General features: G+C 42.2%; 2 protein-coding genes across 2 annotated transcripts in view; one reads left to right on the top strand and one right to left on the bottom strand.

Moving 5' to 3' along the window:
• Positions 1-1,457: 1,457 nt before the first annotated feature.
• Positions 1,458-6,374, bottom strand: BLOC1S6 (biogenesis of lysosomal organelles complex 1 subunit 6). The gene is made up of 5 exons (XM_015830005.1): positions 6,305-6,374; positions 4,347-4,491; positions 3,921-4,008; positions 2,999-3,085; positions 1,458-1,844 (listed from the first exon to the last, which is right to left on the bottom strand). The coding sequence occupies exons 1-5, from the start codon at positions 6,372-6,374 to the stop codon at positions 1,725-1,727; spliced, it is 510 nt and encodes a 169-aa protein (XP_015685491.1). The 3' UTR covers positions 1,458-1,724.
• Positions 6,375-15,675: 9,301 nt separating this feature from the next.
• Positions 15,676-24,467, top strand: part of LOC107300698 (zinc transporter 4-like) — a gene marked incomplete at its 3' end in the record, with an annotated part of 10,805 nt that continues 2,013 nt past the window's right edge. Inside the window, exons 1-3 of the mRNA XM_015830004.1 lie at positions 15,676-16,128; positions 19,262-19,408; positions 23,323-23,476. Coding sequence (XP_015685490.1) covers positions 15,747-16,128; positions 19,262-19,408; positions 23,323-23,476 — 683 coding nt within the window. The remainder of the gene's footprint in view (positions 16,129-19,261; positions 19,409-23,322; positions 23,477-24,467) is intronic.

The following is a 24,467-nucleotide window of genomic DNA, read 5'->3' as shown; positions in this document are numbered from 1 at the left end:
GTCCACCATTAAAATAATGACAAAGCAGGGGTGGAAACATAGCTGAAAACACCAACAGGGAAGTTGAGCTGAGACTTGAGTCCATGGATCATGCTTTTAAACCCCAGTGAAGGAAGGATCTCCATTGTGTAGGATAACATAAAACTCACATAAAACATAAAACTCGGCTTTTGTTGTGTTATCGTTTGCTGATTTTCTTCTATTTTAATCAAACCACATAATCTAATTGTATTTATGATTGATTATAAAAATGACTTTGATGCTAGGTTTATTACAATCTGTCTCTATACCTCTGTTTTTTATCCGTAGCAACTTTAAGAAATGTTGAAAGTTCAAGTCTATATGTCATAAAATTGCCGAGGTTGAGAAACACTGACCTACCCCCTTCTTTTTCTTTCTTTTCTTTTTTTCTTTCTTTCCTTTCTCTATTTCTTTCTTTTCTCTATTTCTCTTTCTTTCTTTCTCTTTCTTTTTCTCTCTTTCTGTTTCTTTCTTTCTTTCTTTTTCTTTCTTCCTACATTTCAGTTCTGTTTGCTGGTTGAGAATAATACAATCACACCAATTTCTCCCCACAGGCAAGCAGACTCTTTTTTTAATCACGCATTTTGTTGCCTGGCTACAGTATTACAGATCATGCTTGATGGACCCCCAAATTACAGTAACCAAAACAGACTGGATTTTAAACCGAGAAATATTTGTGGCGATTGACATAAAAGCAACAACTGCTGAGAACACAAGAGGGAGCCTTCAGACTGCCACCAGCATTCAACTGGGCAATCCAGTGTTGATACTGTTCTTTTCTTGTTGTGCTACCTGTGTATTTGATATTGAGGCTGCTCATCCAGAATGCTAATGCTGCTTGTTACCAAATGTCTCCTTCAAAGTCGAATCGAACTGATGGGCGCGAACTACAAAAACTTTCCTGGCATTTCCCAAGAAATGTGTTTATTTCCTGAAATTAGATGTTGGGCAAGACATGCCTCTACCTTACACCGTTTTTGAATGGATGTTTCTTCTGTTGTCCCATCATTTCTTAACCCAGCAAGATCCTATAGAAGCAATGAGGTCCTAGCTAAGATATTCTACCTGCCTGTCTTTGGAGAATCTGAACTCCGAAGGCTGCCACGAGGATTTCTGCCCGTGCTCCCTGCAGTTGCAAAGCTTCCTCCCTCAGCAAGGGGATATGGACAGATGGGTGATAACCACCCTGAAGTGTGCTGTAGAGTACGTTTAATGAGGTAGAGTTAACCATTAAGGAACACATCTGGGTTTGGGACATGTGCACACCAATGGAGGCCTTGTAAGATGTTGCAATTAATGCCACCGAGAAGGAGATTCCAACCTTGGCCACTTTAAAGACCTGTGGACTTCAACTGCCAGGATTCCCCAGCCAGCCATGCTGGCTGGGGAATTCTGGGAATTGAAGTCCACAGGTCTTTAAAGTGGCCAAGGTTGGACACCCTACCATAGAGTATCCTATTTCTTCAAAAAATAACCTGACCCAGCAATATTAGCAAAGCATTAATCAAAAAGGGGTTAAGGGTAGCTAATGTAGTACACTTTCCGTTCCTAGCTCCTTGCTTAACGGCAAGACAGAAATATAAAGACTGTACTAATACTTTCCTTGGCAAAATAGAACAGGAGAGTGCGAGGAGGTCATTGTATTCCCCAGAAAGTCCAAAGGTGGTTATAATTAGCACAACAAGTCAAAACGTGTTGGGCTTTCATGTCCTTTTTGCTGGTTTGGCAGTTAATTGTTTTTCTCTTTCCAGTTCCTTCTCCCGCTGCTGTTCTCGCTCTAGTTCTTCCTTCTGTCGTTTCTGCTGGAGTTTGAGCGCTCTTCTCTGAAAGAAGGAAGCATCAGAAAGCCAAAGGGTTATATGGGAGGATATCACAGCTTTGATATTAGAATAGGATAGAGCTGGAAGGGACCTTGGAGGTCTTCTAGTCCAGCCCCCTGCTCAGGCAGGAGAACCTATAGCCTCTCAGACAGGTGAATGTCCAGTCTCTTCTTAAAAATTTCCAGTGATGGAGCACCCACGGTTTCTGGGGGTAAGCTGTTCCACTGGTTGATTGTCCTCACTGTCCTCACTATTCTGCTATTGTTTTTCACAGGTCTCTTAGCTTTTATTTCCTCTTCATATAGTATTAAAAGGGATCCTGAAAAAAAGCTTAGTTTCGTTCTATAAAGGTGCATTTCAAGGTTATAGCCAGTCCTTCCAAACAGGTCATTCTAGTCTCTTTCCCTGATCTTTAAAACACATTTTCATTTTCCAATTGTACAGTTGAAAAGATTCAAAGCCCTTTTACAAGCCTTAAAGAAAAATTGTTGTAGATCTGCATTTTACTTTTTTGCATTTAGGCACACTTTGTGTCCTCTGAACTGCGCCAGGTTCACTATTCTGAGAAGAGCTGATTTCATCAAGAGAAAACATTGTATACAATGTCCATGAACTGCAATTCTAAACAATAGGGTTTTTTTTAAATTACAGGGCCTTACAAAATTTCCGTGACATGGTTCGCTAGGTCAAGTGACAATCCAGTATTTCGTTTTCGTCTTTTTGCTAGAATTTATAAGAGAAACCTATTTCCTCAGATATCGTTTATAAGCAAATATCGCCCAGTCCAAGCTTATGAATATTTACTGAGAAATAAGTTTCACTTTGTATATTAGTGGATGTAACAATACATAGGATTACATCTTTAATCCATGACAGGCCTCATATGCAATTACTGAATTATTTTACCGAGAAATTTTGCTGAAGGCAGAGAACTGGCTTCACTGGTAATGGATTAAATTAAACCTGATATTAAAAGATGAAATTTGAATTTGAAGGAATGGCAACATTTTAAAAACTAAACATTCATGAAAATACTAATACTTAGAATGGAGTTATTTAGAAAATATAGGACTTTTGATTTGATCTGCAAAACTAAAGAGTCAAAATGTGTATCGACAATGTACATTTGTCCACTAGCTAAGTGAAATAAAACTCACTTTCAACTTTGATGTCTTCTCATGCAGCATCAACATCTCTTTCCTAATGTTTACCAATTTATTGTGATAGTATTTTGCTTCTGAAAACTTAAAAAGAAGAAAACACTTAGTGGAAATAAAAACTTACAGTGTGTCTAAAACAAACTGAATATCTTTAAAAAAACAAGTAACTTGTTTCTTGAAGATATTAAAATATACGTAAAAACTATTCTAGATACACCCAAAGATGTTTTTTCAAGAGGCAACTGGACTTTCTTTGTTTTCAAGAAAGAAAGTCCAGTTGCCTCTTGAAAAACATCTTTGGGACAACCATGACCTGGATGACTGAGAATCCAGATATTCTAGGTACAGTTCCTTAAAAGAAGGCTTAATGCAGTTAGATGTATCTATCTATAAACTGCTCAGAGTCACTTAGATAGTGAGATGGGTAGTGTATAAATTTGATAAATGTTTGATAACTAAATCAATCTCCATAAAAAAAATACTACAATGTAAAGTCACTACAGTGAGGCTAGAGTTCACTAAAAACAAAATACAGAATCCTTTCATGAACTCTGAAAGGCTACAGAATACTAGGAGTTACTTCTGAAGCCCTTCAGAGCAATATATTATTGTGTTTTCCACGATTTACTGAACTTAGCTCCATCCATCGAAAATAATTTTCATCGTTAGAAGCAAGGTCTATTATCTCCTGAACCATATGCACGGTCAGAGTGCTTATACATGCCTAAATCAGTTCAAGATCAAACGGCTTCCGTTTTAGTACATGAAAACGTATACAATCATTGCTGGATGTTTGCAATTAGTACAAGATACCGTTGTACTGTTATATAAACAAAACACTTCATGTATTTCTGCAGAAAAGGGAAGCTCAACAGCAACAGTCTTCCAATTAAGTCAAATCTAACAAAAACACACTTACCAGCATGTTGATATCAAGAACTGAATTACATTCTTTAAATTTTGAAATTTCCTGTTGTACGGTTTCTAATAGTACTTCCTGGTTCTGTCTGAAAGAATAGACCAATTTAAAATGCATTTTGAAATCAATGCTAAGAAAAATAAAGTACTGATATGAAAAAATCCATTTTTAGAAATTCTGAATGCTCTCCCCCTCGAGATTCAGTAGCTTTTCCAAATGTATTATACCACCCACTTCTATAAACATCTCAGCTTGATATGGTAGACAAAGAAGTGCAAACAGTGCTGTATATCCCTGTAATAAATATGGAAATAATTTTGATCTTTCAACACGAAACTCAGTTAAGAGGAAGATTAATTCTAATACCAAGCTATGGGTCTGGGGTTTGTACCATATATAAAAGACTATTTTTTAAAAGTTACCTACGTGAGTTCTTTTAAGGCTAGTTTTGATCGTTGTAGGTCAGGCAAATAATGTGAAATCAGCCCTTCTGTTAGTTGCTCCACAGCTTTCTTATCTACGACAGGAAAGTCATCTACTAGGGCTTCATCAGGAGAATTATCATTAAGATCTAAAACAAAGGAGTTGATAAAAAAAACTGTTAACAGACAATTTCTGAACGAAGAACTCTCAGAATTATTGCACTGTTTTTAATTTCCAGTTATCCTACTGACAGCCTGATGCTATTAGTGCCTCTTAAAAATGAGATATCTTTAAATGGAAAATAATTATTAAATAAACAGAGACTTCACTGGTTAGAGAACTCTGTAGCAAGAAACCTTACTTCATTTAAAAATGTTCCATAGATGTGAGGCTAGTAACAAGAACTGAACTATAACACCATTTTTCATATTAAAAAAAATGAAAGATCTACAACTGCATGCTACTCTAATGTTTGATTAAGTGCTAATAGTATAATTATTTATCCTGTATTATTAGCTCAGAGCTCATTAGCAAGGAGGACCACATATACTACTGCAATTTTAGTTTTGATACAGGTCATTCTGGACATATAACTACAATTGGGATCATAATTCCCATTGCTAAGCAAAGTGGTTGTTAAGTGAATTATGCCTGATTTTATGCTTTTTTGTTGCTATGTTTTTTCAGTGAATCACAGCAGTTGTTAAATGAATCATGCAGTCATTAAGCATGGGAATGCTGAGAGGGTAATAGGGTCATAAGTGTGAAGACTGGCCATAAGTTACTTTTTTCAGTGCTGCTGTAACTCCTAATAGTCACTAAATAAATGGTTATAAGTTGAGGACTACCTGTGCTTAGGATTTGCTGTTTATCTTACTAATTCTCAATAACATGGACAGATGGAGAAAGAAGCTGAACTATCAGCATGTTTCATTCTACTTCTTAAGTGATTTATTGCCCAAAGGAATTTCCTACTGTTGTGGGAATAATACTGCAATTAAGTTAATAACCAAAGCAATTTGGAGAGAGAGATGCAACAAAGTGTGTTTACTAGCATGCATAAACTACTGTGCACTGATCGTTGAGTTCCTTGCCAAAGCAATACTACAGGTTGTATAGGTTAATTACATTAAGCACTATACACACCCATGTAAATATATACACAACGTGAAAAATACTTAGGTGTGAATGCTTTTATAAATGTTATATATTTGTGTATGTGTATAAAACTGTACATGATGGGTGGCTATATAAGTAAGTGTGTGTGTGTGTGAGAGTGTCTGTGTGTCTGTATATACATATAGGGTTTCGGCAAAACCTTTTATGTATATATGTATATGTGTCTGTATACATATATATATACACATATAAAAGGTTTTCCTGAAACCTCTCTCTCTCTCTCTCTCTCTCTCTCTCTCTCTCTCTCTATATATATATATATATATATATATATATATATATATATATATATATATATATATATATATATATATATATATATATATATATATATATATATATATATATGTTTTTTTTTTTTTTTTTTTTCGAATCTCGGAAGGGTATGTCTGACTGATGAAAACCAAACAAGGTTAGAAATAGCTATCTCAGTACTCCCTTAATTCTTTGTTAGCATTCCAAATTTTGAAAAAACATACATATATATATATATATATGTATGTGTGTGTGTATAATACATATACATATATACACACACACACACGCAAAACTTTACACACACACATATATACACATACACAAAATCTTACACACACATATATACGCACATACATAAACACACACATATGTAAGGTTTTGTGTGTGTGTACATATAGAGATAGGAGATATATACATACTGTATATAAATACACACACACACACACAGGAGCTTGGCTCCTTGGACTTCAAGTCCCATCACCCCCAGCAAGCTTCGGCCTACCTCGCGCTCCCAGTCCACCTACCTAAGGCGGGGTCGTTCAGGGCTCCGGGCGGCCATCCCGCCTCCACCTCCGGCGCCTCCGCCAAGCTCATCGCCCACGCTCGAGGGCCGCGGCTGGACTAACCCCGCAGGAAAGCCTGACCGAGGCCTAGCAAGCCCGGCCGAAGCTCCTCCAGGCGGCGGTGTCAGGGAAAGGGCCCTCGAGGCGGCTTCACCGGACTCCCGAGTCCCCGGGATCCCCTCCGGGGCGTGGGGAGCGTGAAGTACGAGAGCAGCAGGCCTCAACCTCGCAGGAGAGTAGGCCTTCCGTCGATACACGGGCGAGAAACGCCCGGAGGAAGCTAGAGATACGAAACGAAGAGTAGCCACGGCGCCCGAGCTTCAAAGTGATCTTCCGGGTTCATTATGTAAATTGTATCCCCCCCCCCCAATAATTCCTAAATGATTCGGAAAAAGCGAGCTGCCCTTTGAAAATCAGGGAGACGAAGGAAATTCGGATTAGAGGAAAGAGGGGTCATATTGTGCCATCAGACCATCTTTCTTAAAAAGGGGGTTATTTGTTAGCTATTAAAGCCATTTGCCAAACTTCTATCCCATAATTCTATTCTATTCTATCCCATAATTCTATTCTATTCTATCCCATCTTAATTAATTATACAGCGAAAAAAAAAAAATATTTGGTTTTTAATAGGTTTTTATGGGGGGACGATGTTTTATGTGTTTTAATATGCTGTAAGCCGCCCTGAGTCCTATAGGGAGAAGGGCGGCATATAAATCCATGTAAATAAATAAATAAATAAATAAATAAATGCTGCTCTTCTCTCATTATTTTTCCATTTGTTAAAAATGTATAGGTTTCCCATATTCCCATCTGTATCTCATAGCTTTAACACTGTTATTTTTACATGATTTTATATATATACATATACATATGGTACAAAATAAAAATGCGAACACCAGGAGAATATAAGACAGTTAAAAGTTTAGTAAAAACCTTAAAAACTTTTAAAAGCATACAATCATAGGGGCCAAGCTTTCGTCGGATCCTTTTTAAGGTTTTTACTAAATTTTTAACTGTCTTATATTCTCCTGGTGTTCGCATTTTTATTTTGTGCCATGGATATTCCCAGGAGTCATTCGTCTGTCTTTTATGTTATTTGCAAACATATACATATACATATATACATATACATATATATATATATAAATGTGTCACTTTTATAATACGGTAAATATCGATCAATGTCACCTACATGCCAATAAAATCTCGGGGAGAGGGTTTCCTGCAATAGTTTTAAAAGTGGGAAAGGGTTGACTCTAGAGCAAAAAGTTTAAGTAATACTTAGATACAAATACTTAACAAATACTTAGCATACATCTATATAACTGTATAGTTATATACAGTTATATACAGTTACTTAACTATATACTTCACACATATCGATATAACATACATCTATACAACTGTATCCATTAGCTGTAACTATATAAACTTATGTTTCTGAGACAAATGTGCAAATACACGCACAAACAAACGCAACTATTTCTTCCTTAGGTGCAGAAATCAGCGTGTTTCCTTGTTTTTTTGAACCCCGAGATTTTTGTGATTGGTTGCTCTATACTTTTTCCCTCCCGTTTCTATCTCTATCTCTAAATAGAACCTTAATGCTGGGGCGCCGAAGTACCTGGCTGCTAGGCAGAGTGGGTGGGTTGTCATAGCAACACCAGCTGTTCAGAGAAAGTCCTGGGCCCTTTCCATGGGGATGCTCTTGTCAGTTCCAGCCCCTCTGTTAGTATCTGCAGGGCTGCTTATGCCTCCCTGTTAATTCTGGGTGCCCTGGGGTGATAGCAGGTTTTTCAAAATAATCCTTAAGGTTGAGTTATGGTAGTTTGTTGGGAAATCGTTTTTCTAGAATTGCATGGTGGATAAGAGGAGTCTGTTATCCTATGCAGTGCACCACCCTTTTAGGTTTTGAAGGATGCTCAGATATTGAGGTCAGCTAAAAGGCTTTTGCCTCTAATTCCTAACATGAACATGATATAGTTGCCTATTTCCCTTCAGATGCTATATATAATTGTTAAATTAGGCAGTATACTACAGCAACTCTTTCTGGCTCAGTCTGTGAATATCTAGGGGATATCAGTGTTTGAGTGTAGTTGTAACTAAATTGCATTGTTGATATTTGTCTATTTGCCCTTTGAATGGTGAGAAAACCAGCACCATCAAAATGTCAAGCGGTGTGTTATAGCTTGAACAGTCTTTGTGTGTGGATTTGCCTCTCGCCACCCTAAGAATTACAATAGAGTATTACAACTCCCTGTTTTCTGCCAGTGGATAAATCTTGGCTCAGCTTAGAGGACTAGGATTCAAAATCCTTAAAAAAAAAAAAAACGTTTGTGGGGAACCTGGACTTCAAACATTTTGAAAATGCTTTATACCCCAGAATTGCATTTGTATACTGGATCAAGTGCAAATATATCCAGGTATGTAATTAGTTAACAAGGGAGAGAGAATAAAAACAGGGAAATAAAGTGTGTTTATTTATAAGCAGGAGGATTACAATTTTGACAAAGCCAGAAAAACTGCCTGTGCATGTAGATGATTGAGAAGTTTGCTTTAGTTATCAAAACAAAGCTTTATCCTTAATACAGGGCCTACAAGCTTGAATAGAACTGCTTAAAATAACAGAGGGCCTTCAAAGTTTCTATGTCCAGCTTCGTCCTCCCAGAACAACTGTTCCAGTTATAGATCTCTCTGATTCACATAGGCTGATTACTACAAGATGTGAAACTATACTGTGGTTTGCTTATGACTTAGCTTACTGTGTAAACCCAACAATTGTAGTTGGTAAATCTTGGCTTATGCATCAGCATGTTGTATGAGCCTAGTTACTTGTGGCTTATTGAATAAGACATTATTAAGCAAATCATGGCTTATGGTTTTATATAAACAAAGCCATATTTAGAAGGGGGGGGAGTACTCTTTGTCAGTCTGGAAACTACAGTGCTGAAAAATCTCTTCTAATATGCAAAGGTGTTTAGTGAAAGCCATAAGGCAGGGGTGTCAAACTGCCAGCCCGTGGGTCAGAGGTATCACCAGGAAACCGCGCCCACCCCATTGCCAGCAATGGGGAAAAAACTCCGATACATTGCGCATCGTCACGTGACGTTGCGAGTTTGACATGTTTGCCATAAGGACATCATAGAACAATGACACAAATTATTACTGGCAGAATTTGCATACAGATCGTTTTCGACTTACAATCACAATCGGGACCAGAATTTCCATTGCTAATCAGGGCAGTTAAAGGAATCACATCTGATTTTGCAACCTTTTTGCCACAATTAGGCAAATCACTGCAGTTGTTAAGTGGATGTGCAATTATGTGACTTCGCTTATTGGAAGCCAGCAGGGGAGATCACATATGGCAATCGCATGACCCCACTACCATTGTAAATACATGCCGTTGGCCAAGGGCCTGAATTTTGATGACATAACCTAGGGGAATAAATGGTCATAAATGTGAGGACCAGTTATTAGTCACTTTTTAAAAATAGTTTATGATCTTATGCCTCCTAGAATGAGCATTTCCTTATGTGAGAAAATGAGGGAGAATCATCCTTCTAAAATGAGACCATCTACAGCAGCCAGTCTCAGCTTATCTGCAGGAAGTTGATTTGCAACTTTTTAAATATATGATATATGCCTTCAAATAGTTTACAGTGAACTATGGACTATTTCAGAAGGCTAAAAATAAAAGGATTAGAGTGTTGTTGCATTCATTCATACAAGAAACGAAATGTTCAAAACCAGGAGGGGGAAGAAAGATTACAGTTTCCATTCAGCCAAAATAAAATATCCAGATGAAACAAACTTTTCATCAAAAGTGGCAAGCTTCATTAAAACAAACGAAGCATTTTCAAAATATTTATAACCGCTGGTGACTTAATAGTATGGTATGGACTGTATGGGCTGGATTAGAAGGCCAATCGTACGCATACTTATTCTGAGGTACATTCCTGTGCATTGAACAGAATTTATTAAGTAGTCTTATGATTCAGTAGGACTTAAAGGAAGCTTATGAGCTTGTAAACTTTTGTTCTAAGCTTAAACTGAACAAACATACATTTAGATTGAAAATGGACTCAGGATTGCAGGCTTCTCTAGAAAGGACCAAGGTTAAAAAAAAAATAGTGGGTTTTAGTACAGGGTCAGACCGGGTTTATACAAGCTGTGGTTTCTTCTAACAGTGATTTATGGAATAAGCCACATTGCTTCTCATACTTTTCTTCCCCCCCCCTTTTTTTTTCTTTTTTTTGGACATAAGCTTGGATCAGGATCTAAAAATCTCCCTGGCAGGATGAAAGAAGAAATGTCAAAGGCAGGCTGAAGATGCCAATCATTGCTCAAAGGAACCAGGAGCACACACTCCAAACAGGTTTTTGCAGTTTTGGTTAATATTGCCTATTGTTATGAAGGCTGAGATATTTAAAAAGGCAGGAAAGGCAAGTTAAAAAGATCTCTCTCTTTCCATAACTGTGAGTGGCTGTAGTCAGTAGGAAGCTCTTTAGCAAATATCCAAAGGATTTGAAACCAGACAGTGAAAACTCTCAACTCCATAGGCCAGGTGGGAGTGGAAATGATAAAATGTGCCCTGTGACATTTTTACCTGCAATATTCTAAGGCTGAAAGGTGGAGCAGGCATTATGAGACTTTTGTCAATCTCATGCGGGAAGGAACAGACCCCAGGCCTGACTCTCAACTGCTTAAGGATGCACTATTAAAAATGGAGGCCTTTCCTATTGTATGCTTAGCTAAAGATGGTAAGGATAATTGTTAATTATCTTTTAATATGGAGGTGTGATGGCTTAGTGGGTTTGAGCTCCGTGTGACGGGTGAGCTCCCGTTCCTTGCTCCAGCTCCTGCTCGCCTTGTAGTTTGAAAGTATGCAAATGTGAGTAGATAAATAAGTACCACTTTGGTGGGAAAGTAACAGCATTCTGTGCATATAGCCATGACCGCATGATCACAGAAATTGTCTTCAGATAACAGATACGAGCACCCTAGAATTGGACATGATTGAGCAGGGAAACCTTTACCTTTTAAAAAAATCTTTTAATGGGTCCATTGAATTCAGTATTCCTTAAAAGTACATTAAAGTTTAGGGGAATTATTTCATTGCTTTCATATCAAAGGGGGAGAATAGACTGAAAACAAATAGGGGAGAAAATAAATGGTTAATCTACTTTTCTGAGACTTGTGTTTTCAATTGTCTCTAAAAGGTTGCAAAATTTGCACCTTTGCTGATGGCTAAAGAAACCACAAGAAAGGACTTTTTTTATTATTCTAACTGCAAGATAACATAGTGGCAAAAGTGTATACAGAACGTGGTTATCTGGTGTTACAAACATAAGGGAAAGTTGTTCCAGTATTTGCAAGAGGCGTGACCTTGCTTTTCTTGAGAAATGACTGTATTTTGTTAAGTGTGACATTTAAAACCTTTCCAGATGTCCCACAATCCTTGCCTTGCAAACATTTTGCAGCTGAGCAGGGAGCTAATCAAACCCTAATTTATAAGGGAAGACTCACTTCTATCACTTTTCATTTCATTGGGGGAAAAAAACCCCAGCAGACACTCAACAAACCTTGCCTGCAGCTCCTAATTACTGAATTTGCACAGCTCCCTCCCTCTTAAGTTATGGTTACAGACCACAATTGCTCGATTCAGATGGCACATTAAATCAAACTCAGACCAATTACAGGTAATCCTCAACTTATAACCAAGATAGAGACCAGAATTTGTTAATCAAGGTGGTTAAAGTGACTGGCCCTTGATTTTATAAGGATTTTTTTTTGGCCAGGGTTCATAAAATTGCTATAGTTGTTAAGGGAATCACCTGGTGGTTAAGTGAATCCAGCTTCCCCCACCCCCTTTGACTTGACTTGTTGGAAGCCAATTGACAAGGTTGCAATGGTGATCACATGACCCTGGGGTGCTGCAACCGTTGTAAATACGTGCCAGTTGCCAAGCACCCAAACTTTGATCACCCGACTGTGGGGGCACTGTGACTTTTGTAAGTGCGAAGTCCAGTCGTAATTCACTTTTCTTCAATGCTGTTGTAACCTCAAACACCCACTAAATCAGACATGTCAAACTCAGGACGTCCCTTGACGTATCAGGGCTTTTCCCCCATTGCTGGCAATGGGGTGGGCACGGTTTCCTCGTGATGCGTCCGGCCCATGGGCCGGCAGTTTGACACCCCTGCACTAAATGAATGGTTGTAAATCAAGGACAACCCGTGTATATACAGCAGGGGTCTTCAAACTTGGCCCTTTTATGACTTGTGGACTTCAGCTCCCAGAATTCCTCAGCCAGGAATTCTGGGAGTTGAAGTTCACAAGTCACCAAAGGGCCAAGTTTGAAGACCCCTGATATACAGACTTAATGCCTGACACAACCTTGTATCAGGTTATAGCAGTGGTTCTCAACCTTTTTAATGCCGCAACCCCAACCGGTCATAAGTCGAGGACTGAACCGGTTGTAAGTCGAGGACTACCCAACCGGTCGTAAGTCGAGGACTTCCCCTGCCCGGGAGCGCCGCGCATGCGTGGTTCCGCCCCCTGCGCCGGCCGAGGCATAGCTGGCAAGCGGCAGAGACGGAGCAGGCCGACCACCAGCTGGCCCAGCCCAAGGGAGGTAAGGCACCCGCCGGAAAAGGGGGAAAAAAATGGCGGACAAAAAAAATGGTGGACAGCCTTGCTTGGTGACCCCCATGAAATGGTCGATCGACCACAAATGGGGTCCCAACCCACAGGTTGAGAACCACTGGGTTATAGGGTAGTAGGGCGAGAGCAACAGTGAGCAAAGCTGCCGTTCTGCAGGGTAAAAATATTACACATCCATCACTCAATGCAAGCAGGTAACCCCACTCCAGGGGGTCTGCAAACTTGGCCCGTTGATGACTTGTGGACTTCAACTCCCAGAATTCCTCAGCCAGGCGTGCCTGGCTGAGGAATTCTGGGAGTTGAAGTCCACCAGTCATCAAAAGGCCAAGTTTGGAGACCCCTGCCCCACTCCTTTCCCTTTCACTCCCATAAGGATTTTCCATTCTTGCACGGGAAGCCACTGGTCGCCCCCCCCCGGCCCGAATTCCCTCCCGCCTACAGCTCCCACCCTGCACCGCGCCCGCGCTCACTCTTAACCCTTTCGGCGCCATCCCCTGCAAGTCGCGGCTGGGTGGAGCGATCCAGCCAGAGGATCGGCGCACGTGGAAAGAGGCGGGGGGGGGGGGAAAGGGAGGGAAGAGGCGGCTCTCCTCCCCCTTGAAAAAACGCCCGACGGGGCTCTGCCTCCTGGCCAGCTGGCGGATTCCCCCGAGGTCGGGGGCGGCCAGGCAGATATTTTTTTTATTATTATTTTTTTCGGGAACGGAAGAGGCTCTCGCCTTTTGCAAGGGAAGGAGGGGCCGGAGAGGCTTGCCTTTTTTTTTTCCTTTTTTTTTTTTTTTGCAAAATTAGGACGAGGCTGCCAGGCTGGCATTCCAAAGCGCGGAGCTGAGGAAGCAGCCGAAGCAGGATTTTGATTGATTGATTGATTTCCTGGGCCCTTCCCACCAAGGCCCGCCTGGGTGTGCCTCTCTGTGTGTGCATATGCATGCATGCATGCAGCGAGCCCACGCGTGATTGTGGGCAGCGCGACCCCTTCCCACCAAGGCCGGCCTGGTTGTGCCTCTGTGTGTGTGTGTGTGTGTGCATATGCATGCATGCATGCAGCGAGCCCACGCGTGATTGTGGGCAGCGCGACCCCTTCCCCCCAAGGCCCGCCTGGTGGGGCCTCTCGGGTGTGTGTGTGTGTGTGTGCGTGCGTGCATATGCGTGCGTGCATGCAGCGAGCCCACGCGTGATTGTGGGCAGCGCGACCCACCCTGGGCTGGCACCGAGGGCTGGCTAGATGGAGCGATCCGGTCACGCGAGGCGGCACCAGCACCAGCAGCAGCAGCAGCAGCAGCCGGAGCGGCAAAGGACTGCCTGAATGAATATTCCGGCATGCCTCTTTTTCTCGTGCAGCCCACACCCTCCTCCTCCTCCTCTCGGGCTAATCTCCGGGCAGCCGGGCTCTGCCCCAGCGCCAGTCGTCGCTTCCCGGCGTGGCAGGCGAGCGCAGGAATTGGCTGGCCCTGCGCTCCGCAGGAGGAGATGGCCCGGAGGAACGCAGCTCGTCCCCGCCGCGGCGGCCGCCTCCTTCTCCGCTTGCAGGTAGAGGAGGGTCGACGGGCTTTCCCCCCCCCGCTCTCCACACACACACACACACACACACACACCCCTCCCACCCGGGCCCTCTGCAAGCCCCGGTAGCCGTCGAGGGGCGTTTTTGGGCAGCCTCCGCGCCCAGATGAGTTGTTGTTGTTGACCGGGTTGACGGTGGAGTCGTTCAACCTGCCTGGTAGGATGCCCAGGTGAAACACCTGGTTCTCTCCAGGGCGGGANGATTCCCCCCTCCCCTCACCGGCTTTCCAGCTGTGATGAGATTCCCCCCTCCCCTCACCTGCTTTCCAGCTGTGGTGAGAAGCCACCAGCCTTATCCCCCCCCCCCAAGGCACCGTATGGGTCAAATGCGGTGGCATATTCATTGCTGGGGATTGCTCAGCCTTCCATCCTTCCGAGGTCGGTAAACTGAGGACCCAGATGGTTGGGGGGGGGCAAGAGGCCGACTCTGTAAACCCCTTAAAAGGGAGGGCTGTAAAGGCACCGGGAAGCGGTATATAAGTGCTATTGCTGTTGCTACCTGGCTGTGCAAGGCTATGGAGGTGTTCAGAGGGCTATGGAGGCCATCTGCCTGGCTTTGCCCGGAGGGCTCTAGAGTGGGCACAAGGCAAAGCTAGAATGCCTTATTTATTTGTTTGTTTATTTGAAAAAATTTATTGGCTGCTCCCCACAGGCTAACTCTGGGTGGCTTAGCAATCTTGGAAAGAAAAAGATAAAATCTATACAAAAGCTAAGCCGTTAAATAATATTTAATATATTTCATAAAGACTTAAATAAAATACTTTAAAGGTCCAATGACTAAGCCCCAATGAAAAGGGAAGGAGGGAGGGAGGGAGTAGGATGTGAAAGGGGGAAAGTGGGACCAGTTGTTAATCTGTCAATCACACGGGTATCAAAATGTTCCTTTCTAGGTTTAGGGAAGGGACAGGACGTCTTGGCCATGGCACGGTGGCGTGGCCTGGACTTGGTGGAGGGGGAAACCTTTTCATTGACTTCCTAACGTGCCTGTCCTTGCCTTTCCCAGCTTTAATTCCTCAATGAAGCTGCCCACGTTGGACGCCTCTGGCCTAGATGAGAAACGGTGGGCGGAAATAGCCAAGGCATGCTAGAGGTATAGTCCCCCCCCCCCCCGAGAGGCAGACGGCTGTCCCTCGGTACCAGGGGCATCCAGCTGTGTTTCTAGAACTGACAGCCTGCCATGGCTGGCCCCAGCATCTGGAACCGCCTCAAGTCGGTCCTGAGAAAGAACAATGATTCCTTGTTTCTGAACGACTGCAATGCTTTTGATTTTTCGGACGAGATCGGGGAGGAAGATTTCCCCCGGTTCAAGAAACTCCAAGTGGTGGTTTCGGACGATGCAGCCGACACTTCTGCCAACGGGGCCTACGTGGGACCTCACTCCGACGATGAGTCCTTGCTGGACAGGGACATTGCCTTGCGAAATGCTGTGGCCGGACCCCCGACGGACCCTTGTAACAATTGTACCCAGCAAAGGGAACTGTTAAAACAAAGGAAGGTGAAGAGGCGGTTGGCTTTAGCTGCAATTCTCTATCTTCTCTTTATGACGGGCGAGCTTGTAGGTAAGAGGGCCCTGCAGTCAACGGACTGGGGGTGGCGTCGGGGGGGGGAGAGAGGAGAGGTTGCGTTGTAAGGCGGGAGTGCGGTGGAATAGCTGTTTAATTATTTTCTCAGGCTGGAGGATAAGGGCCACCGTTCAATTGGCACGCTTGCATTGCAACAGGACAATAGGTTGAGAGAATGTCTTAAGTAAGCAAAAACTGCCTGCAGCAAATGGGGGGAAAAGAGAGGATGGATTGTGCCAATCTTTTGATCTGCCTTTGTGTGGACTGATTCGGTTGAACAGTGTGCGGTGGGTCTTTGACTACCTACATTCACGGACAGAACAGCCCTGATACATAGCTTGGCTCTTGATGGTTTCGGAGCATAGACACCCTAAGATTGTGTTCGTATCTTATCTTAACTCATGATTTGTTTTTCCATTTGCTAACCCCAATTAGCTGGAGTCACATAACAGAGGTTCTTCATACAAAATGTTGAGCCTAAAGCAACATTTATGGTTTAGTACAGGGGTAGGCAACTTTGGCTCTTTTATGACTCGTGGATTTCAATGCTGGCTCAGGAATTCTGGGAGTTGAAGTCCACAAGTCATAAAAGAGCCAAGGTTGCCTACCCCTGGTTTAGTACAATAGAAAGGCTGTTTCTAATAGAATAGTCTTAAGGAGATAACCTAATCCTGGATCCAGGTTTCTGGTGTCTGGCCTTTCAATAGAAGGACTTACAGTCTAATAAGGAGGAAATTGGGGGTGCCTTTTCTGATGAGCACAGTTTTTTTAAAAAATAACCCTTAAAAAAACATAAGCTTATGCCTTTGATAAAACCTGTTGGTTGAAAAAGACGCTACCAGCTCATACTGATTTTTGCTACCATAAACTAAAAGGGACAGGTGAGACCAAGACAGACCAAATTTGATCTCATTCCATCCATTTTTAATTAGAAATCATTAATAAATAGACTTTCAGAATTTCATCAACTTTCCCTTTGCTGTTTTAAAAATTGCTTCTGGAGGTTGCACCCTAGTCTTTCATCAGCTGTAGGTCATTCTTTGTATCCCTCCAGTCAACAATTCAGGCAACTAGCTTAAAGTAGACTAAAGGCTCGGTGCAGTTAAAGTCCTTCATTGTAAGAAACCAAGGATGGATTAATTTGATGAACTTTCTGAGGCCTGCTAGATAACCATTTTGGAGTGCTGCTCCACCTCCACACCGGTGTCTCCTCCTGCTTTTTTCCCCTCATCCCTGTTCGTTTTCGCTGTCTGCCTCTCCTGAATTGCTTGTGAAGATCTGCTACTCTTGAGATGGGTTCTTGTCCTTCATGGCTCATTGAAGGCAGTCAACTCGTTATTGACGGGGATGTTCACAAGCCTCTTTGAACTCTTTAAGGGAGGCAGCAGCAGAGGCAGACATTTCTCCAAACTGAATCCCAGACCTGGCAGATGGTACGAGTTGTTATTCTCAAAATCTGGACCGCTGCGGATCAGCGTGTTCCTCTGTGCACCAAGAACGCAAATGCACAATTACTTCTGCTTCTCCTTTCCCAGTTTCAGGCCTTTAAACATAGAAACCGGATACGCCTATTAAATCCTACTCACCACATCGTCTTGCATGGCTGGTGTAAGAGATTGAGCTCAGAGGAAAATAAATCATTTATCAAAGTTTCTCTGCGTTCCCACTCTGGCTTGCTTTGTGAATCAGGCTGGACCGCTTTGCTTACTTTAGAGCAATCCTTAAAATATTAGGCAGAAGAGAAATAGGACACACCCTTCCCAATCCCTGTCTCCTAAGCCCATTTCTGCCAAGTTGAGGTGGTGTCTTAAAAGTACTCTTTGTTTTAAAAAAAATATTTTTGTAAGTTGAAGCAGAAAAAAAAATGGGGCAACTTTCTTTCAAATCCTTCCTGCAAATAAAATGAGCTCAAGAATTAAAACCTGTAGCTAGAGCCATTTAATAACAGGATGTAAATCTTCTGGAAGCTGCTAGTTTAAAGGCAGGTTCTGAATTCTTAGTGTTTAAAGAATCGAGTCCTTTGACAAACATTGGCGCGTATTGAGAACTAAGTTATGAAATAAATGTAGTGCGTGGGGATTGCTACCTGTGGTGATTTCCTGCTGAGGATATAAAATATGGTTATAACCGCCAAAAATATATTTGACTGGAGCTATTGTGACTGTTGTCCATGCCTCAGTCTCCAATGTGGGTGTTAAAATATTTGTAAATGTGGCAGCGATTTGTTGCACAATAGATGCTTTGGAAGTTTGGAGGATGTGGAAGACACCTATCGTAGAACTGCCACAAATTGGACGCCACTGAATGGATAACATCACCATTGTCAGATGTTTTGGGGAGCTGTGATTGATGCAACTCCTTGCTGAATATAATAATAATAATGATGATGATGATGATGATGATGATGATGATAATAGTAATAGTAATAATAGTAATAATAGTAATAATAGTAATAATAAAGTTGGAAGGGACCTTGGAGGTCATCTAGTCCAACCCCCTGCTCAGGCAGGAAACTCTATACCATTTCGGACAAATGGCTGTCCAATCTCTTCTTAAAAACTTCCAGTGTTGGAGCATTCACCACTTCTGGATACAGGTTGTTCCACTGGTTGATTGTTCTAACTATCAGGAAGTTTCTCCTTAGTTCTAGGTTGCTTCTCTCCTTGATTAGTTTCCATCTGTTGTTTCTTGTCCTGCTTTCAGGCGCCTTGGAGAATAGCTTGACTCCCTCTTCTTTGTGGCAGCCCCTGAGATATTGGAAGACTGCTATCATGTCCCCCCTCGTGCTTCTCTTCGTTAAACTAGACGTACCCAATTCCAGCAACTTTTCCTTATATGCTTTAGCCTCCAGTCCCCTAATCATCTTTGTTCCTCTTCTCTGCACTCTTTCTAGAGTCTCAACATCTCAACCAAAACTGGATGCAGTATTCCAAGTGTGGCCTTACCAAGGCCTTGTAAAGTGATATTAACACTTCACGTGATCTTGATTCTATCCCTCTGTTAATGCAGCCTAGCACTGTGTTGGCCTTTTTGGCAGCTGCTGCACACATATATGTGGGTTGGGTTTTTTTGTGTGTAACATGTGAATATATCTAACATCTCCCTCCCCCTTTTAAACTTGTGCATTAAGGTGGATACATTGCCAACAGTCTAGCTGTCATGACGGACGCGCTTCACATGCTAACAGATCTCAGCAGCATTATTTTGACGATTCTCGCTTTGTGGCTCTCTGCAAAAGCTCCCACCAAAAAGTTCACCTTTGGATTCCATCGATTAGGTAAGGCGGCCTTTTAAATTACTCCGCTACCATTGCCTGTGCCAGTTGGCAGTGAAGTGTCTCTCTTTGATTTATCTTCTCCAAATGGGTGCCCTCCATCCATACCAAGCCAATTGCACTGGGGCTGTGACAGGTTGACAAAAAAAAAAAAAAACAAACCCCATGATCTAACAAGATGCCAGGAAAAGATACTGCTTAATTTGGTCAGAAAATGGTAGATAAATAACAACGTTACATATCTATAAAAGTGGTAATTTGCGAGATCCCTTTTGAGCTGTTGATTTAGGGATTCAGTATAGGTGGACAGCTGGGGAAAAGTCACCATATTCACACCCTCTAGTTCCGGTGCTTTTATGCCTGTTCTGTGTATTCCCTCATAACTCTTTCTCAACACAAGTCCACACCTTGGGCATATCAGTTGCGGCCCAAAGAGATTGATTGTGACATCAGTTTCTATAGGGAGATCTTTCACAATGAGATAAGATTCAGTGCCAATAGCTACTGCAGTTTGGTATTTGTTTACCCAATGGAAACTAGCAGATGTTGAAATGTTGAAGATATGCAGTACATTTAGATCATCATCATGTTTAATGATGTCTTAGGTCCCGGGTGCTGTGGACCATATGTATACTTTGTTTTCTCAACTCGAAGCTTATGATTTTAGATAAAAGAGGACAGAGAGAAAGATCCTGAATGGGCATCTGTTTGAGGTTGATTTCTCTAATTTCTGCGGTTTATTTTTGCTGGTCTTGCATTTCAGGTTCAGTTGCATCTGACTGAAAGGAAAAGTAGCCCTACATTTGAAATGTTGGCTAAGTGACTTGCATTTGCAGTGTGGGATCAGATCATAGTAATAGCAATAGCACTTAGACTTATATACCACTTTATAGTGCTTTACAGCCCTCTCTTTATAGAGTCAGCCTATTCATCCTAACAATCTGGGTCCTCATTTTACCAACCTTGGAAGGATGGAAAGCTGAGTCAACCTTGAGCTGGTCAGGATCGAACTCCTGGCAGTGACCAGAGTTAGCCTGTGCAATAACTGCATTCTAACCTATATGCCACCATGGCTCTTGTCAACATCCCTGTCTTGACAGAAGTTCTGTCTCAGATCTAGCTCAAAACTAGGCCCCTTTTGATAAGTTCAATGTGATTAGATTACTCACTCTTCTCCCAAGGTGGCACTTCTGAGATACATGGGAGACCATTGGGAGACAGAGATAAAGATTGTCTACACCTCTACATTAAGGTTTGGGACTAGTAACAGAGACCCAGGTAAAAGATTTTCCTCCACCCTTGAAGCTGCCTAGATGAATTTGAACCAATCAAATTCTCTCAGTCCAACCCACCTCATAGGGCTTATATGGGGGAACATAGAAGGAGGGAGAGCTATGTCAAGCAGATGGATACAAACCTTACAAACAACTTGAATCAAGTCCATTTTGATTCCTAGAGACTGCCTGGACCAGTTTTGGTCCACAAGTCATAAAAGGGCCACGTTTGAAGACCCTTGTTTTAGATATTTAGTCATTTGGAAGTAGCTGCGTTATCAAGGCAACATTCACTTTTTTTTTTAACAGCGTTGAATGAACGCATTTTAAGGTTTAAATGTTGTTGTTGTTGGGCTTAAAATTCTCCTTTTCAAGTGCTGCAGTTTTCTTGACAAGATTTTTGGAAATGGCTTGCCATTGCCTCCTTCCTTGGGCTGAGAGAGAGTGATTGGCTCAAGATGACTCAGCTGGTTTATGTCTAAGGCACCACTAGAACTCACAGTCTCCCAATTTTTAGCTGGTGCCTTAACTGCTACAACAAATAATTGTCTTACTTTAACTCATATATGTCGGTGGGACTAACATGCCCAAAAATGTGTACAGGAGGATTGAGCTGTTCTGAATGTTCTGGTCTCACCAGGCTCAGTCAAAATGGCTGTGAATAAAGGATTGTTTGGAATTGCAGTCCAAAACAGAACCAAAAAAATGGCACGTTCCTGTCTGTTCTTCCTGTCCCAGAGGATGAACGAATGAGACGTTCTCCCGTCGCAGTTCCCCTGTGAAAACCACATTAGTCCTCACAAGAAGTTTCTAAAAATATATTTAGATTAGTTCTTAGAAAGAGAAGTCATTCAGCCAAAGAGAAAGAAGAGAAATATTTTTCAATTAGCTGTGCTGATTCAGTTTTGCTCCTTCAGGTCTCTGCTAGGTTAGTTTAGGCTCACATTATTCAACCCACTGTTCATAAGATTCTTATTTCCAAAGCTGTAATTAGATTTTTCAGCATTTCCTCCCCCCCCCCCGCCCCCATTCTTTAATGTCCAGTAGGAGCTGTATAATAAAAGTCAAGCAACTGGTGTGCATTCAAATGCCTTTGAAAACAGCTTTTAGCTCCAGTGGCTTGTATTTCAGTCATAAGGATATTCATTCAACAAAATTAAGAACTCTTGAAAGAAAAGTTTCACAACTGCCAAACGCTGTGTTGTTTGAGATCCAGGATGATTTACGCTCTACAGTAAAGTACAGTATGGCTTTAATAAGTAAATTGATGATGATGTTACCGCAGTGGAGGAAAATATCTCAGTTGGAGAGTTGAAAACTTGGCAGCCCAAGTTTATGAAATACAACTCTCCTCTCGTACAGGCTAAAAAGAGACTTTGTACATATTATCTTACATTCATGTTAATGCCTTTACTCGCTACGAAAATTGAATTTATGCTGCCTTGACAGAGGGTTTCTATTGTCTGTAGTTCTAAATAATCCTCCCAGCCAAAACAGCCCAAAAAAACCCTACAATAATGACACCAGTTTAATATACAGTGCTGGGAAACCAATGTGGCAAACTTTGTAGTGTCATTATAATGGGACACCCCAGATTGTGTGTCATAGGGCTTTCACGCCGATTGAGTAACACATCTTGTTAAAACATAATGAGCGATGCAATTGGACTTGGCGTGATAGATTTTTGCAGGTCAATAACTGACTGTAAACTTCAGGAAGTGATCAGTGTGCTGATTATGTCTGAGGACCCTTATTTTAGAGCAGGGGTCCTGAACCCCCAATCCGTGGACCGGTACCGGGCCGCAGCATGCCAGCAACCGGTCCACACAAACAAGCAAAGTCCCATCCGCGGAATGCAGGCAGCACACAAATACACACACCCTCCACTCCGCGGGAAAACCTCTCTCCACGGAACCGGTCCCTGGTGCCCCAAAGATTGGGGGCCTCTGTTTTAGAGGGACTTCTTTTTTATTTGTAGCAGACCAGCTCCTGCTTATGTCCCACCACAGTACAGGTAATCCTCAACTTACCACCGCAATTGATCCCAAAATCTATCTTGCTAAGTGAGACATTTGTTAAGTGAGTTTTGCCCCATTTTACGACTTTTCTCGCCGCATTTGTTGAAGTGAACCACTGCAGCTGTTAAGTTAGTCACACGTTTAAGTGAATCTGTCTTCCCCAATGGACTTGGCTTGTCAGAAGGTCGCCAAAGGGGATCACATGACCCCCCCCGGGACATTACAACCAGTCGTAAATATGAACCAGTTGCCAAGCATCTGGATGTAAATCACATGATCCTGGAGGTACTGCAATGGTCCTAAGTGTGAAAAATGGCCTTAAGTCAGTACCGTTGTAACTTCGAACGGCCACTAAATGAACTGTTGTAAGTCAAGGACTCCCTGTACTGCATCTCCTTTTAGATCAGGGGTCTTCAAACTTGGCCCTTTTATGACTTGTGGACTTCAACTCCCAGAATTCCTCAGCCAGGCACATTTAGTCATTTGGAAGTAGCTGCGTTATCAAGGCAACATTCACTTTTTTTTTAACAGCGTTGAATGAACGCATTTTAAAGTTTAAATGTTGTTGTTGTTGGGCTTAAAATTCTCCTTTTCAAGTGCTGCTGTTTTCCTTCTTTTCTCCCAGAGGTTTTGTCTGCCATCTTCAGTGTATTGTTGATTTACATCCTAATGGTCTTCCTCTTATACGAAGCCATTCAACGAACCATCCACATGGACTATGAAATTAACGGGGATGCGATGCTTATCACCGCAGCTATTGGAGTAGCAGTAAACCTCATGTAAGTTGTTGTTTTCCTTCTCCTTAAGACTGGTAGTCTATTGATCTTGATGGCGTCTGCTAGCTGCAGCTGTCAATCTCATCTGGATAGGTCTGATGTTGGACACCGTTGGGTTGTCCAGTCTCTTTCCACCGGGACGTTTCTCAGACCATTTGCACAGTGCTTGAAATTTTCTCCGGAAGGACTTGTTATTAATGGCATGGTTACTGCTACGCAAAGGGTAGGAAGTAGAAGCAGTGAGGGGGCAGAACAGTAGAGCCATGTTGCGAAGCAGGGCTGTCCAACCTTGGCAATGCTGGCTTAGGAATTCTGGGAGTTGAAGTCCACGGGTTGTAAAAGGGCTACAGTTGCCCACCCCTGCTATTGACGATAAAACGCTTCTCAGTCACAAAGCAAACGGCAAGTAGCTATAGACAAGCATCGATTAGCCTGGGCTGAATTTGTACCAGCCATAGGTTAATTGGCCAATTATGCTGGCTTGATAGTCCAGTGCCCGGGCACCTGTAATTTCCTCCCCTCTCAAGAAAAGCAGAAAGAAAGGATTTGGGGAGCAGAAGGCTCTACCTATGAGAGCACAAAAAAAATTTCTTGCTACTCTGTTTAGATCAAAGCATATTTGAGTAATGGGGCACAAGGAAGACGAGGGGATTTCTGCCCCACTATTCTTCTTGGCAAGCGTAGGCCTGGAGTGATTTTTCTCCTTGAAGATGGGCAGGAGGCCAGGCACAGCAGATTAGCAGGAAGAGTGAAATATAATAGATAAAAGTAACTCTGGAGAACGATGTTCAGATAGGCTGTCTGGCCAGCAGCTGATCCGTGAGCATATATACATTTACAGTGGCTTTGCAGAACAGCTTTAAAAAGCACTGCTGACTCTCATTAAATCCCGTGAACAAGTAACTGATTATTTTTCAGACTTTGTGCTGAAAACCCGGATCCCTTTGGATGCAAAAAAAGAAATCAATCAATAAATTTGCTTCAGAGCCTACAG

Source organism: Protobothrops mucrosquamatus, unplaced genomic scaffold (genome assembly GCF_001527695.2).
Source record: "Protobothrops mucrosquamatus isolate PMUCROS unplaced genomic scaffold, P.Mucros_1.0 scaffold8046, whole genome shotgun sequence".
NCBI lineage: Eukaryota > Metazoa > Chordata > Lepidosauria > Squamata > Viperidae > Protobothrops > Protobothrops mucrosquamatus.
The sequence above is the reverse complement of the archived record's forward strand: the minus strand, read 5'-3'. Positions and strand labels throughout refer to the sequence as shown.

What these genes read in the sequence shown, in the direction of transcription:
- BLOC1S6 (XM_015830005.1), bottom strand. Translation starts at nt 6,374, where the DNA reads ATGAGCTTGGCGGAGGCGCCGGAGGTGGAGGCGGGATGGCCGCCCGGA. An exon ending in CCTGAACGACCCCGCCTTAG is followed by an intron (nt 4,492 to 6,304) that starts GTAGGTGGACTG and finishes CCTTTGTTTTAG; the next exon opens with ATCTTAATGATAATTCTCCT. An exon ending in CTAGCCTTAAAAGAACTCAC is followed by an intron (nt 4,009 to 4,346) that starts GTAGGTAACTTT and finishes CTATTCTTTCAG; the next exon opens with ACAGAACCAGGAAGTACTAT.